The sequence below is a fragment of the Mastomys coucha genome, unplaced genomic scaffold (genome assembly GCF_008632895.1).
Source record: "Mastomys coucha isolate ucsf_1 unplaced genomic scaffold, UCSF_Mcou_1 pScaffold3, whole genome shotgun sequence".
NCBI classification, from domain to species: Eukaryota; Metazoa; Chordata; class Mammalia; order Rodentia; family Muridae; genus Mastomys; species Mastomys coucha.
Genome location: NW_022196909.1, coordinates 19,479,454 through 19,494,636, shown reverse-complemented (window position 1 = coordinate 19,494,636; position 15,183 = coordinate 19,479,454). Strand labels below are relative to the sequence as shown.

The window sequence follows — 15,183 nt, the reverse complement described above, 5'->3', positions numbered from 1 at the left end:
CTACAGATTGATCAATTTATCCAAACCTGCAATAATCCTCCTTTTTTATTTGTTTTGTTTTATTTATTTGTTTTGTTATCTCTTATTCTCTTATGGTATATACATATATGGATGCATTTATGCTTCTATATGTATGCATGAGTGTGAGCACATATGTATGGATGCACTTGTTTGTATATGCAGAGGCTAGAAGTCAATTTGCTATGGGTTTCTTTCTAATAACTAGTCCATCTTTAGACTAGTCAAATACAGTGAGGATTAAGATTATAATTTGTTTTTTGTTTTGTTTTATTTTGGTCTGGTTTGTTATTGTTGTTGTTGTTGTTGTTGTTGTTGTTGTTGTTGTTTTATACATTTTCTATGTAGTACTGGCTGGCTGTTTTGGGCTCACTATGTAGACCAGGCTGTCCTCAAACTCACAGAGATCTGCCTCCCAAGTACTAGGATTAAAAGCATGTTCCACCGTGCCAAGCTAAGATTATCATTTTAATTGGTATTTGTGTGATCAAAACTTATAAACCCAGAGTTTGTCAATTCTCATAGACATACTGATTATCTCCACCTCCTGATTACTGGCTTTACAGATGTGCATCACACCCTGCTTTTTCTATGGGTACTAGTGATTCAAACTCAGGTCCTCGTTTTTTATACAACAAGTGCTTTACTAACTGAACCATCTCCCCAGCCCCCGCAAGCTCTTTCTAATGGACAAGAGAGGCTGCTGTTATAAATGAGGATATACACGCTGAGGATATAGCTCAGCTGAGATTGTCTAGCACACACCACTGGATTTGATAGCCAGCACTTCATAAAACTAAACCTGGTGACACACATCTGTAACCCAAGCTCTTGGGAGGGAAAGGAAGAAAGATCAGACGTTCAAAGGCATCCTTGGCTGTTGAGTGAATTTCTGGCCACCCTGACTTACATGGAACCTATCAAAAAGAAGAAGAAGAGATTTGACTACATCAGCACATTACCAGGGATAGCAGGTACCATGATGACTTTCCAACACTGACATCCTTCCAGATCCGTGGCCCAGATCTCTTCCTGCCTTTTGGTAAAGTATATCCATGGTCTGTCTGAGTCAGAGGTATCCACAGTCATTGCCCCACTTAACTCAGATTCTGTCACATTACAAGAACATTGGCTCCGTCCATGCTGGGTTGAGGCCTCGGGTTGTAGAACATGATGCAAGGTGTGATTCCTAATATTGCAGTAGAACATCTGATGGCCTAGATCTGAAACTTCTGTCCAGTACAAGCGACTATTAGGAAGAGGGGGGAACATCCCTTTAATTTAATGAAGAAACACATGTCACTTGAAATATTACTTTCTAATGAAGATCAACCACTGCATAATAATGAGAAGACATGTGCAGCCTTGGGAGTAAGCATATCCAAATATCAAATAACTTCCTTCTGAAATGGAAAAGGTCACAGGAAGTCCAATTCAATGTTGCCCAGTAGGTTTTTTTTAAATGTGTTACAGCTAAAGCCCTGGACTCTAATCATGTAAGTAAGATTTGTGGTCTGAGCACCTTCAGTGGCCATTAATGCCTATAAAATCTAAAATTATTTTCATATTTTCAGTATGTCTTTTTCCACCCTCTGTTTCTGTTTCTCCTTTAAATATGCATTACTTTGTTACAAATTAAAAACAAAAACAAAAAAAAAAACAAAAACAAAAAAAAATCTTAAAAAGATTTTTTTTACTGGCAGTACACTTTCCTATTAAGCTTGTTCTGCTACCATAAGAATTTAAAGAAACCGTTAAATATTTAGAAGCATTCAACATCAAGAGCTTTAAATCTAACTGTACATTGTAGCCCCTGAAAAAGCTATAAGCTCTTTCTTGTAAAAACTATTTCTCTACAAAGAATCTCATCGCCATACAAAAATCTGTACAATTTTTATACTGAAGCTAATATTGAGCTGCACTCAAATTTTACATTATCAAAATAGTTGCCTGATCACACACACTCCACACATTTTAGGGCAGCCATTTTTTCTTTATCCTCATCTTCCTCCTCTTCCTCTTCCTCTTCCTCCTCTTCCTCCTCCTCCTCCTCCTCCTCCTCCTCCTCCTCCTCCTCCTCCTTCTCCTCCTCCTTCTCCTCCTCCTTCTGATTCAGTCTTCTTCTTTGAGCCTGTTGACCTACCAGGACCCTTCTTTCTTGTTTTACCTTTGCCCTTGGCACAGTTTGCAGCAATATCCCTTTCACACTTTTCCTTTAGTTTAGCTGCTTTCTGCTCATACAGTTGTTTATCTTTGGCAGATTGTTCAGACCACATCCCACTCAGTTTCTTTGCAGTTTCTCCAATAGATATTGGGTGCTGACTTTTGATCCTTGGTCGATATTCAGAGCAAAACCAGAAGAAACTTGGTCTTTTGGGAGCATTAGGATCCTTTTTCTTTCCTTTCTTAACACCATTGGGAGGAATGTAATTCTTCATCACCCTGTCATAATGAGCTTTGTTGCTCTTGACCAGATCTTCAAACTTTGACTTTTCCTTTGCAGATATGGTCTTCGATCTCTCCTGGAATTTCTTTGAGAAGTTGACCTAGGAGTCGGGGTGCTTCTTGTCCTCCTCCCGGTATGTGTGCATGCAGAAGGCTTACCAGGACATTTTGTCCTGCATCTTGTTAGGGTCTCTTTTGCCCATGTTGATGGCGCAGCATCTACCTGGTGCAAGCTCTTCCCTCAGAGCCTCACAGACTTCCCCAAGCTCCAGCAAGAACTGGTGTCTATTTCTGTTTCTTAATGCCAATAAACAACTTAGTTTCAAAATAGCCCATGTCCATGCCTGTAAAAAAACATCCTTTCCAAGCTGGAGAAATTGATACTCAGCTGCTTCATAATACAGTCTCAAGACTTTATTATGAAGATATGAACTTTATGAAGATAGACAGACCTAAAAGAGCTTTCACTGGGCCACAGCTGCTGGCCTCCTGTGCAGCTCATCTTGTCTTGGTCACATGTACATCTTGTCTTTACCACCTGCACTGTTATAAAATTCACCAATGTAAAAATTTGTTATGCCTTTCTTTCTGCTAATTAGCCTGTGGGTTAGTCAAATTTTCAACATGCATTAAGATTCTAACCTTAACTGTTAGTTATGGGATCAAAATGTGTATGTTAGAGATTAAGCCTGGAGTCTAGATAAGAATTCTATCTCTGAGCCTTACTTCTTACTCTTATTTTCTACATTTTGAGTTAGAGAGTCTCACTAAATCACTGTGTTTGGCCTTGAACCCACAATGTTCCTGCCTCTGACTTCTGAGTAATTGGAATGACACATATGGACTACCAATCTTGGCTTAGAATTATTTATTTATTTATTATTCATTATAATTTAATCCAGTTCCCAACCATGTAAGCCAAGCACCCAAGAGCTAAAACTGGAATGTGGGGAGGGAGTTCTGGTCACCAGCTACACAGTCAGCTCAATGTCAGTGTGCACTATGTAATACCCTCTACAAAACAAAAGAATAAGCATCTTCATTTACCATTGCTGGCTTCTAATATTAAGCAAAGCTATTACATTAAAGTCTATATATCTTTCATTGCAAAAAAAGATGTCCATACCTTAAGAGGGGATATACAGAGAAAGAAATTATTGTTGTATGTCCTTTGCAAGTCTTCACCTCCCTGGGGGATTTCACCTTGTGTTCAAGGTCAACATCGAATATCTGTGTTCCGTTTTGTGAAGCTTTCAGAGCAAAATAGAGGTGCCTTGCAATCCAATCAACAGCAATAACTGTAATGTCAGAAACCAGCATATCCTGGAAAAGCTTAACATGGGAGGCAGCCAAAAAGAGTGGTCATCCATTTGCACACTTCCTTAACTGTTCATATCATTACCCATTGAACCTGTCTGTAACCCCAAGCCTCACTCACTCTATGTTGTAACAAGTATACCACGTGCCATTTTCTCATGCTGTATATTGCCCCTAGATTATTTTAGTCACTTGGCTTCAGCTCTGATCTGAAGGCCCCTCATTTTCAGGCATGATGCTTTGTTCAATTAGGGATTCGAATATAAAACTGCCTAAGGAACATCTCTAAGTGAGGTACTCCAAAAATAAGAACCAATCACCCTACCTCAAACCTCTTTTTCTCTTGCACTCTGTATTGTTAAAGATGCCAAATTTAACCCAGGGAGTCATTCCGTATACATATGGCTCCCCCTTTATTTTCTTCTCATATCAGTATATGGGGAGCTAGTCTCTTTAGAAATCCCTCCCCAGCTTGGCATCTCCTTTCTCACCTCCTTGACTGTCACCTAACTCCTGGCTTTCTATGACTCCCACTGCTGAAAGAGAGAGCATTCTTAAACATCATCTGAAGCTGGAAGTAGTAGTGCATATCTGCAAGGCCAGCTCTAAACAGGTGGAAGAAAGCAAATCAGAAGCCGAATGTCGGTTTCAGCTACATACTTCATTTGAGGACACCCTGTTCTATGTGAGACTCTATCTCAAAACAAGAAAATATATGAAAATAAATTTTAAACGTTTTTTTAAAGACACAAGTTGGCCAGTAAATGACTCACTAAATGTCTTTAATAGCTTACTTCTAGCTTCTAGATTGACACCTGACCGTTATCCCACCCATCCCCCTGCTTTATCACCCTAACCCACAGCTACACTCCAGATTCCCTCTCCTTACAACCCCAGGCATGTTGCGGCTCCCCGTTCCCCTGCCTTTGCTCTGGAGTTCCTTCTGCTGCTTCCCACACACACACCTTTTCCTGGCTCATCTTTATGCAAAACAGATTCCTGCTATCTACAGAATGCCACCTTAACCTGGGCCATGATTCCACCATACCTTGCTCTCTGCATAGCACTTATACTACTCTCTCTTTGATATTAATTCATATTTAGTGAATGGCTACCACAGAGCCCGATGCTGTGCTTGACCCTTGACCGTTAGTTAACAACTGATGTCTTAATTGATCTCCTCATTTAATCTCCATGGGAACCCAAAGATCAGATACCACTTAGAGAGTCAATACATTATGGCCTCAGCTCTCATAAACGATATAGGTATCCATAAGTCCCGTGAAATCATACTCTAAAGCACATCACGTTAGTCATTGTGCAATACTGCCTCCTAGGGGTAGAGTAACCATAGACCAGCTTTGTAAAGAGCAAGGACTGTAATGTTTTGTCTCCTACTAGATTTTAGATCTAGAAGATCCACTCCCATCCCAAGCCCGTGTTGAAGACATGGTCTAAACCTTGCAGATATTGGGAACAGGTGAGCTTTTAGAGGGGATGCTTGGTGAGAAGTCTTGGGGTCACTGGCTATGGGACTCTGGAATCCTGGTCTTTCTGTCCTTTCTTGAATAAGAGATGAGCAGCTGAATGACCCGGGGCACTATCTACCATGAAGTACACTACAGGCTCAAAGTGACAAGGCCAAAGGATTATAGATGAAGCTTCTAAAAGTGAGTCAAAAGAAGCCTTTCTCTGTTCTCTTTAGGATGATTCTCTCAGATACTTGTTCTAAAAGAAGCTATCACCCTCACTAGCCCCAGAAGCAGAACCAGTTCCTTAAACCCAAAAACCAGTCTTGACTGTCACATGCACAAACCCTTTCTGTATTTATGTATGCCTAAATGACCACACCTTTAGTTGCTATTTCAGTCATTCTTACCTTGAAGTTTCCCACTTTGGCTAACCATTTTAACTACATCCTTCACTTCAAAGGAATCACAAAGGGAAATACCTTGGAGCTCGAATGATTGCGCAAATTCAGAAGGAAGAGTGAATCTCCTTGAGTGAAATACCCCATTTCATCATCTGCCGTGTACCCCACTGTGCTGACGTCTCCCTCCGGGGAAAATGTCCACAAAACTTGATTTTGATCCATGTCTAGAAACATGATCTTATTGTCGAGAAGAGATATGAGATATGGACATGGCTTGATTTCTGCAAGCGAAAAATAGACAGTACACATAAGAAACAAGCTTCAGGTTAGAAATCATCAGCCGTGTTGAAAATCCATGGGCCAGGTTCCTCTCACATGTCAACAAAAACTCTTAGGACCTCTGATCCTAAGTTTCCTCAAACTACTTTGGTGTGGGAGAAAAGTATTTTATCTGGCTTTAACTTTAAATCCAGAGATGCCATTCTTACTTCTAAACACACCAATCAAAAATGTATACTTCTAAATCATCATTTACATATTTTTAGATAACAAATACCTGATGTTTTAGACACCACTATATCAGAAAATGGTCCTGGCCCTTTGGATGTAAAGACTCGAACCTAAAGAATAAAAAGGGAAGAAAAAATTAAAAACATATTCATAGATGTTCTCATTAGCAGTACATTCTGTGACTAATAAATTATACAGTATTCATTGTATACACTGTCTCAATTGAATACACAGTATTCAATGTATACACAATACATTGTATACATTGCATATACTTTATATTATAAATAGTTTGAAGTCATTGAGTTTTGGGGGGCTTGGGGGGGTATTTACTTATTTATTTATTTATTTATTTTATGTGTATGAATACACTTTAGCTGTACAGATGGCCATGAGCCATCATGTGGCTGCTAGGAATTGAACTCAGGATGGTCCTGCTCACTCCAGCCGGAAGTCATTGTTAACATCTAAGTATATTGTAATAAATAACTGAGGGAGAAAATATTGGCCTGTACCCACAGTTGGTTTTCTGATGTAAAAAAAAAAAGTGAAGAATGGTAAATATCTCCATTGTGTGGGAAGGGTCTGGGTGATTTTTTTTTAAATATTTATTTATTATATGTATGTTAGTACACTGTCATTGTCTTCAGACACACCAGAAGAGGGCATCAGATCCCATTACAGATGGTTGTGAGCCACCATGTGGTTGCTGGGGACTGAACTCAGGACCTCTGGAAGAGCAGCCAGTTCTCTTAACCGCTAAACCATCTCTCCAGCCTAGTCTGGGTGATTATTATGTATCACAGGTGTGTTCATGCGCTGATTAATTTGATTGTGTCAATCATTCCCCAATACTGGCACAAGTAGTCACTAGCCATCACACCTGAAACTTATCAATAGTTGTCACACCTGAAACATAAACAGTGTTTACTCATCAATTAAGTATTTTTAAATAAATACAAGGTATTCAAGGGTTTCCAAGATCAGGTTATATAAAATAGTTAACAGACATAAAACCCTATGAATTATGGTAAGCTAAAGTGACTATACTTCCTAAAAAGGAGGCTTAGAAGGAGAAAATAATCAAGCCTCCTTATATTTGAAAGCAAGTATGCATTTCATTTCATATACATTCTATTTGGATCCACATAGCTACCACAGGAATAGAGACTGGATCAGGATTGGGTGGCATATCATTGCCTAGTCATGCAGCCTTGGGACTTAGCTGACAGACCCAGGGATCAATTGTGATAATGAGTACAAAATAATTGGTCACGGTAGGTAGCCTACGAGTACTCAAACACAGTATTCTGAATGCAAGGCTATTGTCAAAGTATCCTTTACCTAAACTTTACTCTTTCTTTGTCCTATATACTCCTGATCACTTGATTTCTCTGCTCACAGTGGAATTAAATTATTAACAATGTGGGAATTCTTTTTTGTTTTGGTTTGGTTTGGTTTTTGGTTCTTTGAGACAGGGTTTCTCTGTGTAGTCCTTCACTTTGTAGATCAAGCTTACCAGCTTGCCTTGGACTCATGGAGATCCTTCCTCCTCTGCCTCCCAAATGCTGAGGTTAAAGGCATGGACCACCACCACTAGGCCAGGATAGGAAGCCTTAGTCCAGTCTTTTCATTAGCCACCCATTATTACACTCCAGTACTCACAAGGGGATTCACAGACTACCTGTAACTCCTGTTCCCGGGATCCAGTGTCTCTGGCCTCTGTAGGCACCTCCGCATACATGTACATATGTACATGCAGAAGTGCAAGAACATGATTTAAAATAATGAAAATAAATTCTAAAATCAAAAAAGGTGTCTATCCCTGCTTTCTCTCTTGTACCTGGAAGGCAACAGTATACCCAGGACTCATGGCCTCAAGTTGAAAAGACATCGCTGGGGGTGTAACACTGGCAAACTTCCAGTCTTCAGTTGATCTATTTGTGTCACTTTGTTTAGATATATGGTAGAAGATTTCAAATTTGGTTAACACTCCATTTTCGTGCTTAGGCTTATTCCATCTGAACTCTACCACAACTTCATTCTTCTTGGTGTATCGTCCACTTGACAATATAAATATTCTGGGGTTCTCTGGTGCTGATGGAACTGAAGAGTAGACACACAGGTAGACAGGGGAGATAGAACAGAAAGCTGAATTTTATAACCCATGATCATCATGGTATGGACAGCTCAGCAAAAAGCGTTTATTGTTCCAGGAAATTAAAGTTCATTGCTCTCATTCCTAAGGCTCTGCTTAGAGTAATAGTCTACAGTTTTCTTCAGAAGCCCATCTTTATATTTCTGCAAGTCTTTATGATGTCCTTACCACTGTCCTTATCCAAAGATGCCCTTATACCCTACGCAATGTCCTCTTACTACTATTCAAACTCATCTTTCTCATCTGGACCCCAAACAGATGAAAGGTGACTGGTTATCCCTAAGAAAGCAAAACATCCACTGTCATCCTGATAGAGCAGATTAAATGATATTAATTATTAGGAGGGGAAGAAATGATTATAACTGCCCTTCACCCAGTTCAGGAGGTAAACTACAACATATTCGGCGTCTAGCCTTCATTATGCTAACCCTAAAGGAAGCAGAAAGTGGTGGAAATGGCTGACAGATATCCTTAGAGTATGGCTTAGACATTCCATCCTTAGCTATGCTAGAGTTGAACAAAGCCATGTATTCCCAGGTATTTCTATTCCAAATATTCTTGAAGGACCTCAGCAAGGTCTCACACCTTCTCCATTACCAGTCTCCTTGCTTCCTGATGTCCCTCACTCACACCTCTATTCTCTCTGCAGTTCCTTTTACACTATCCTTCTCTTATCATACGATACCTTGAGGTAGTTTAGATAACAATAGCCCCGATAAGCTTATATATTTGAATGCTTAGTAGAATTAGGAGGTGTGGCCTTGTTAAAATCCATGTGGCCTTGTTGAAGAAAGTGTATCACTGTGTGGGGGGGGGGGGCGGAAGGCTTTGAGGTTTCAAAAGCCCATGCCAGTCTCTCTCTCTGTGTCTCTCCTGTCTCTCTCTCTGTCTCTCTCTCTCTCTCCATCTCTCTCTCTCTGTCTCTCTGTCTCTCTGTCTCTCTCTGTCTCTGTCTCTGTCTCTGTCTCTCTGTCTCTCTCTGTCTCTCTCTGTCTCTCTCTGTCTCTGTCTCTCTCTCTCTCTCTCTCTCTCTCTCTCTCTCTCTCTCTCTCTCTCTCTCACTCTCTCTGATGCCCATGGATCAGGACATAAAGCTCTCAGATTCAGGGCTATTCCTCCTTATGGTTCACCATGCTCCCTGCTATGATGATAATAATGAACTAACAGTAATTAAAACCTATCTCTTCTCACACCATCTCTGACAATCCACCTAAGGTTTCTGCACTGAAAGACCTTTGAGACCACATTGATTCATGGACACCTCCCTCTTCTAGAAATACGCAAGGTATTTTGACAGAGTTGACGGTTTTACCACATTATTTGACTGCTACAGGCCATGCTTCTCAATTTGGTTATCAGGGCCTCGTGTCTACTATACTAGAAGCAGATATATTCATTTCCACCCTCCATAAAAACAAAGTACTCCTATACCTTACTTAAGAGCGTCCCAAATCTAAATTGAAATGGCATATAAGTGCTTAATAAAGATCAGTGAGCCTGAATAATTGTTTGCTATGTCACAAATATTCTGAGGTTTGGGCCAAATCCCTTTATTCTTCCTCACTGCTCTCAATATCTGTCAGATGTCATAGGCTCTAAGAGGATCCCCTCAGGGATGCAATCAAGTTCATGACCACAGAACCGTACTACCAAAGCTGGAAGCCCAAGACAATGTTAAAGCCTAGTTTGATCCAAATGCTACCAGGGGGCAGAACATTGCCCATTTTCCACTATGTTCCTGTCATGACATTCATTGATAAATATTATTGAATTAATTGTGCCATTAAAAAGTTCACTTCTGAGTGGACCTGTCTACTGAGTTCTTATTACGTGCTGGATCCCCTACCAGAAGTTTATAGAAGTTAAATTAGTGTGATACAACCACTAACCAATATTTGCCAAAAATGCCTTCCATGGGACTAATGAAACTCCAGTAAAAACTCTGGATTACGTTCTTGCCACTCGGCAGCTATTTCACGCAAGTCTCTAGTGGGCTTCCTTTCTCACGTCCACGGGAGAGACTCTAACGCTTGCCTTGTGTACCTCGGAGCTGTGTGGGATCAATCATAGGTGGTAATAAACTTTGAATAGAAGTGTAGTGCCTGTAAGTATGCTTGGCATACTTCAAAGTGATATACACTTGTGAGGATAAAGCTGGTGTTCTTTTTTCAAATACATTTCCAAGAAGCACAAAATCCGGATGCCAGTTACTTATGCTCAGAACCCTGAGTTGCCAGCATTAACACCTGCCGCTCTTCAGAGCCCGTCCACCTAGTAAGATGCTTCATAGATGCTCCTGAAACATGTTTTTGCCTCTTAAATATTACTACTGTACAGAAAAATAGTTCTTAATCTCTCAACAATTCACCTGCCTCTTAAATATTACTACTGTACAGAAAAATAGTTCTTAATCTCTCAACAATTCACCTTTGGGATATATCTAAGGGTTGATACTGATTTTACTATTCTGATCTCCAAGAAGTCATTGAAAGATTATTGAACCTATACACTTCTATAAAAGTGAAAGTTATTTTAACTAGTATTGACGATCCATTCCAGACCAGACAAAGAAAAAAAACTTGTGTCTTATTATTGTTTTAATTTTTTTTTTTTTAAATTTACCTGATTCCGGTGCACGAAATGATAGAGACGTTTTTTGGCCCTTTCCCCAATAGGTATAAGGAGTGACAGAAAGATTAAATAGGGCATAGGGCTCCAGCCCTTCCACAGTAAAAAGAGGTGAAGACTGTTGTTCGATAGCCAGGAACTAAAACATAAGCACAAAACATTTTTAGAGGAAAAAAATTATTAACTTTGTACTCATAACTAACAAAAAATCCTAAATTTCAGTTTACTTCTAAAATCGAGACTTGAAATCTTGGACATGTAAATTTTGATCATTGTTATGGCTCTGAGATAAACCAGTTAAACCCGAGCCAGAACTGTGATTAGCACAAATCGGAGACTGCTGCACATGTGTTCTCATGGGTGTTCCCATGTGTTCTTGTTGGGAGTGCGCTTAGTCACCACATGCTGTGGCAAAACAACCAAAGAGGTTCGCTTGGCTGAGTGTACACATCACATGTACACGGCCCCGTGATGAGGAGGGTCCTCTGGGAAACAGCACTGAAACAGCAGCACACCTTAGAATGGGTGCTAAATTCCACACTGTAGAACACTATGCCCCAGTCCACCGCAGGGGGCTCATTCCACAGGATTCGAAAACTTGAAGAGTGTCCCTCAATTCGAAATGATGACTCCTGAACAGAGTCTGGGATAACCTTGGGAGTAGAGGAAAAATTCCCTGTGGAGTGAAAAAGAAAGAAACGGTAAGAAAAATAAGCCCAGAATCACGGAGGCCCAGCGGAAACGACGAATACCTAGAATTAAAACCAGGCTCGCTGGTGCATGCCTGTCATCTCGCCAGAAGATGGAAGCAGAGGGATTTCACTTTAAATCCGAACTTTAAGGAAGGTCTCAGCTACAAAATGGCTTCTAAGTCAATCTTGGCTCCACATGACTTTGTCTCCAAACAAACAAATAAGTGTCAAATGTTTCCATTCCTTTCAAAGTACCTTTTAAAATGTTTTTAATTTTTGCAGGCTATGATTTTGTTTAAGATTAAATTTGCTCTATACAAATTAAAAAATACTCATTTTTTTCTTAAGAGTTATGTTGAAAGAGGGAGATCATCTATTGAAATATCTGTTGAAGAGAAGCATGAAAGTAGTGGGTATGGATAAAATCTTGTACCTGGCAGAGGCTTGAGAGACGTCTGGATAATCGTGAACTGATTGAATTTTGCCGGCTCCGAAACCGACACACTGGTCCTCTGACCTATTTCCTGTGCTGTAATGACCCTGAAGCCGTTGATCCAGAAGAGTCTACCACTGTAGTACATCAGTGCATTCTGGGAAATCTCAGAAGTACTCCAGGCTGCAAACTCTGTGATGGCAGCGTCCCCACCACTGTTGAAACATAGTATCAATGAATGTGCATCTGGACTGGGAGGGAGGACTGGGAGAGACAGGCAGTCATGAAATTATGTGCTTCTAAATAAATACATGCATGTCTGTGAACACATAAGCAAAAAAGACATTTGCAACAACTTTCAACATGTCTACTTTCTTTTTTTTTTAAGATTTATTTATTTATTATATGTAAGTACACTGTAGCTGTCTTCAGACACACCAGAAGAGGGTGTCAGATCTCATTACTGGTGGCTGTGAGCCACCATATGGTTGCTGTGATTTGAATTCATGACCTTCTGAAGAGCGGTCGGTGCTCTTACCCGCTGAGCCATCTCACCAACCCTACTTACTTTCATATTAAATTGATTTTTAATTTTTTTCTTAAATCACCAAACTTAAACCAAATTTTCTTATTATCAATAATTTTATTGATATAATCAATAATATATAATCAATATATATACATGTATATATATTACAAGAATATACAAAAGTTTCAGGCTTAAACAAATCCTTGTGGTTTGGGCAACACTGACATCATAACTTAAATTGTTTACATGTAGTTTTTCTTACACTTCCATAACACTTGCAGTCACAGAAAAAAGACCTAGTGCTAACTTCTTGCAGGCCATAGGGAAAAGTTGTCATCCAGAAAGAAAGCCACAAAAAAATGGTTAAAAAAAAAAAAACAGTAAAAAAAAAAATGCTATTTGTTCAAAAACTTCAATGAGGCCATATGAATGGAAGCAGAGGTCTTGGAGTCACCAAGGACTTACAATAACCCAACACTGGAGACAGCACAATTACAAGTTTTTAAAAAAAAGAAAGAAAGAAAGAAAGAAAGAAAGAAAGAAAGAAAGAAGGAAAGAGAGAGAGAGAAAGAGAGAGAGAAAGAGAGAAAGAAAGAAAGTCTATTGGAGGAGGTTGGACAAGCAGATAGCCAAAGACCAAAGGATTTGTGGGACTTTACCCAGGATGAGTGGCTCCTCTTTTACATTTATAAGAGCCCCAATCTACAGATACACAAAATAGTCACTGGCCTGGGAGAGCGCCCTTCTGATCTACCTAATAACCTCACTCAGTCATCTCCCCTGAAATCCAGTTCACATAAAACCAACAACGACAAAAAGCCTGCATGCCCGCATGATTATGCTCACTCTGCTTTGTGAGTGAATGAATTTGCTATCGGTATAGGGTGACACTTAAGCTGGAGGTAAGCCTGGATACAAAGAATTGAACTGCTCATTTAACTCTTTACAAAGATGAGCACAATACCAAAAATTCTGTGTGTCGATGAAGCCTATCTCCTTTCACTGGGGCTTTCTCAGAAAATAAAAACACGTATTTAGAAAGGCAGAGCGTTCTCTTCCAGCCTTCCAGGGATCATCTTACCTCCATCCTCGAAGAACAGCTGTGTACAGATGAATACACTGGTTGCCCTGCACCAGCCAGTACAGGAGCCCATCACTGAGGTCTAGTGTTAGAGCAATAACCTGAACAGAGAATAAGGCAAGAAGGTGAGCCAGGCCTGAGGACATAGCTCAAGTAGAGTGCTTGCCTAGCATAGTGGAGAACATCTGTTCAGTCCTCCGTGCTGCAAAAATAAAAAGAAAGTGAATCAAACCCAGATTAAAATATACCTTTGTGAATAGGTCAGACTTTAACTATAGACCTCATCTTAACATCTTTTGAATAATGTGATCAGGGATTTTTACCATCACTAAATATCAAATCATATAAATACACTTTGTGGAAATATACATATATTTCCTAAAATTCTTTAAAAGTCAAGAATACCAGGTATTCAGTTTTATGCACTTAGTGGTTCTCCATGTGTGGTTCTCAGCTGAGCAGCACCCCAAAACTTTCAAAGAGTACAGTTGCCAACCTACTCCTGAGCTACTCAGTTTGAAATAGAATGGAATAGGGAGCGTTAAAAAAAAAGTAAATTAATTTATAAAATAAAAAAAAGAAAAGAAATAGAATTTGCATTAAGCCTCCCCCAAAAGTTAACTGTAACTTTAGACTCTTTAGTCACACAGGGGAGTGACTTTGGCTGTGGCTTAAACCAGTTGTTCTCTAAGAATACTGAACAATAGAAATTTTATCTCAATTATTAGGTTGTGCCCTATCATATTATGATCCCTGGGGGGTGACACTGAATCTCAAGGATCTCTTTAAAACTCCCCCACATAATTCCAGTTTGCCACAAGGATCAGATGATTGTAATCCCAGTACTCAGAAAGTGGAAGTCAGAAGACCAGGAGTTCAAGGACAGTCTCCGCTACATAGAGAGCTGAAGGCTAGCCTAAGCTATGTGAGACTCTATTCCTTCTCCAAAAAACAACCAAAAATGACTAATGTATTTCCTGTTGACTGCATCCAAAAATATTCCGACACAGATTGATTATAAAGATGTATAACATGCGGAATGTTCATATGCTATAATCAGATAAACAACTGTCTATAAAGCCTCATTTCTAGGTAAAATGTGAAAACTACCCGTTATTACTTTTTCTTTGTCTTCTTATTGAGACCCACATCTTAGTTTAATATTTGTCTAGGTGGGCCCCGGAGGAAATACTGTTTGTTCTAGGAAATAGAGTGCATGCAACAGAAGAAATTATTGAAGGTGTCTTTCTGTTGTTTGTTGCTTTCTTTGGCTTTTATAGATGTGTTTCAAATAGCTGAGAATAGGGGAGGTACCCATAGGCATTGAAAAGGGTTAAAATGATGACTTCATCTTTAGCAAGATGCACCACTTCTGAAAGGAAGAGGGGGAGGGAGGGAAGGAGGGAGAGAGGGAGGGAGGGAGAGAGAGAGAGAGACAGAGAGAGAGAGAGAAAGAGAGAGAGGAGAGAGAGGAGAGAGAGGAGAGAGAGGAGGGAGAG

The 15,183-nt window shown here is 39.7% G+C and overlaps 1 protein-coding gene across 1 annotated transcript in view; it reads right to left on the bottom strand.

Annotated features, from left to right (window-relative positions):
• Positions 1 to 15,183, bottom strand: part of Ros1 (ROS proto-oncogene 1, receptor tyrosine kinase) — a 123,459-nt gene that overhangs the window by 56,525 nt on the left and 51,751 nt on the right. The window contains exons 18-26 of the mRNA XM_031348214.1: positions 13,685 to 13,785; positions 12,075 to 12,289; positions 11,465 to 11,625; positions 10,944 to 11,088; positions 8,007 to 8,269; positions 6,210 to 6,273; positions 5,732 to 5,934; positions 3,590 to 3,795; positions 981 to 1,267 (exon numbers count right to left, since the gene is read on the bottom strand). Of these exons, the coding sequence (XP_031204074.1) occupies positions 981 to 1,267; positions 3,590 to 3,795; positions 5,732 to 5,934; positions 6,210 to 6,273; positions 8,007 to 8,269; positions 10,944 to 11,088; positions 11,465 to 11,625; positions 12,075 to 12,289; positions 13,685 to 13,785 (1,645 nt within the window). The remainder of the gene's footprint in view (positions 1 to 980; positions 1,268 to 3,589; positions 3,796 to 5,731; positions 5,935 to 6,209; positions 6,274 to 8,006; positions 8,270 to 10,943; positions 11,089 to 11,464; positions 11,626 to 12,074; positions 12,290 to 13,684; positions 13,786 to 15,183) is intronic.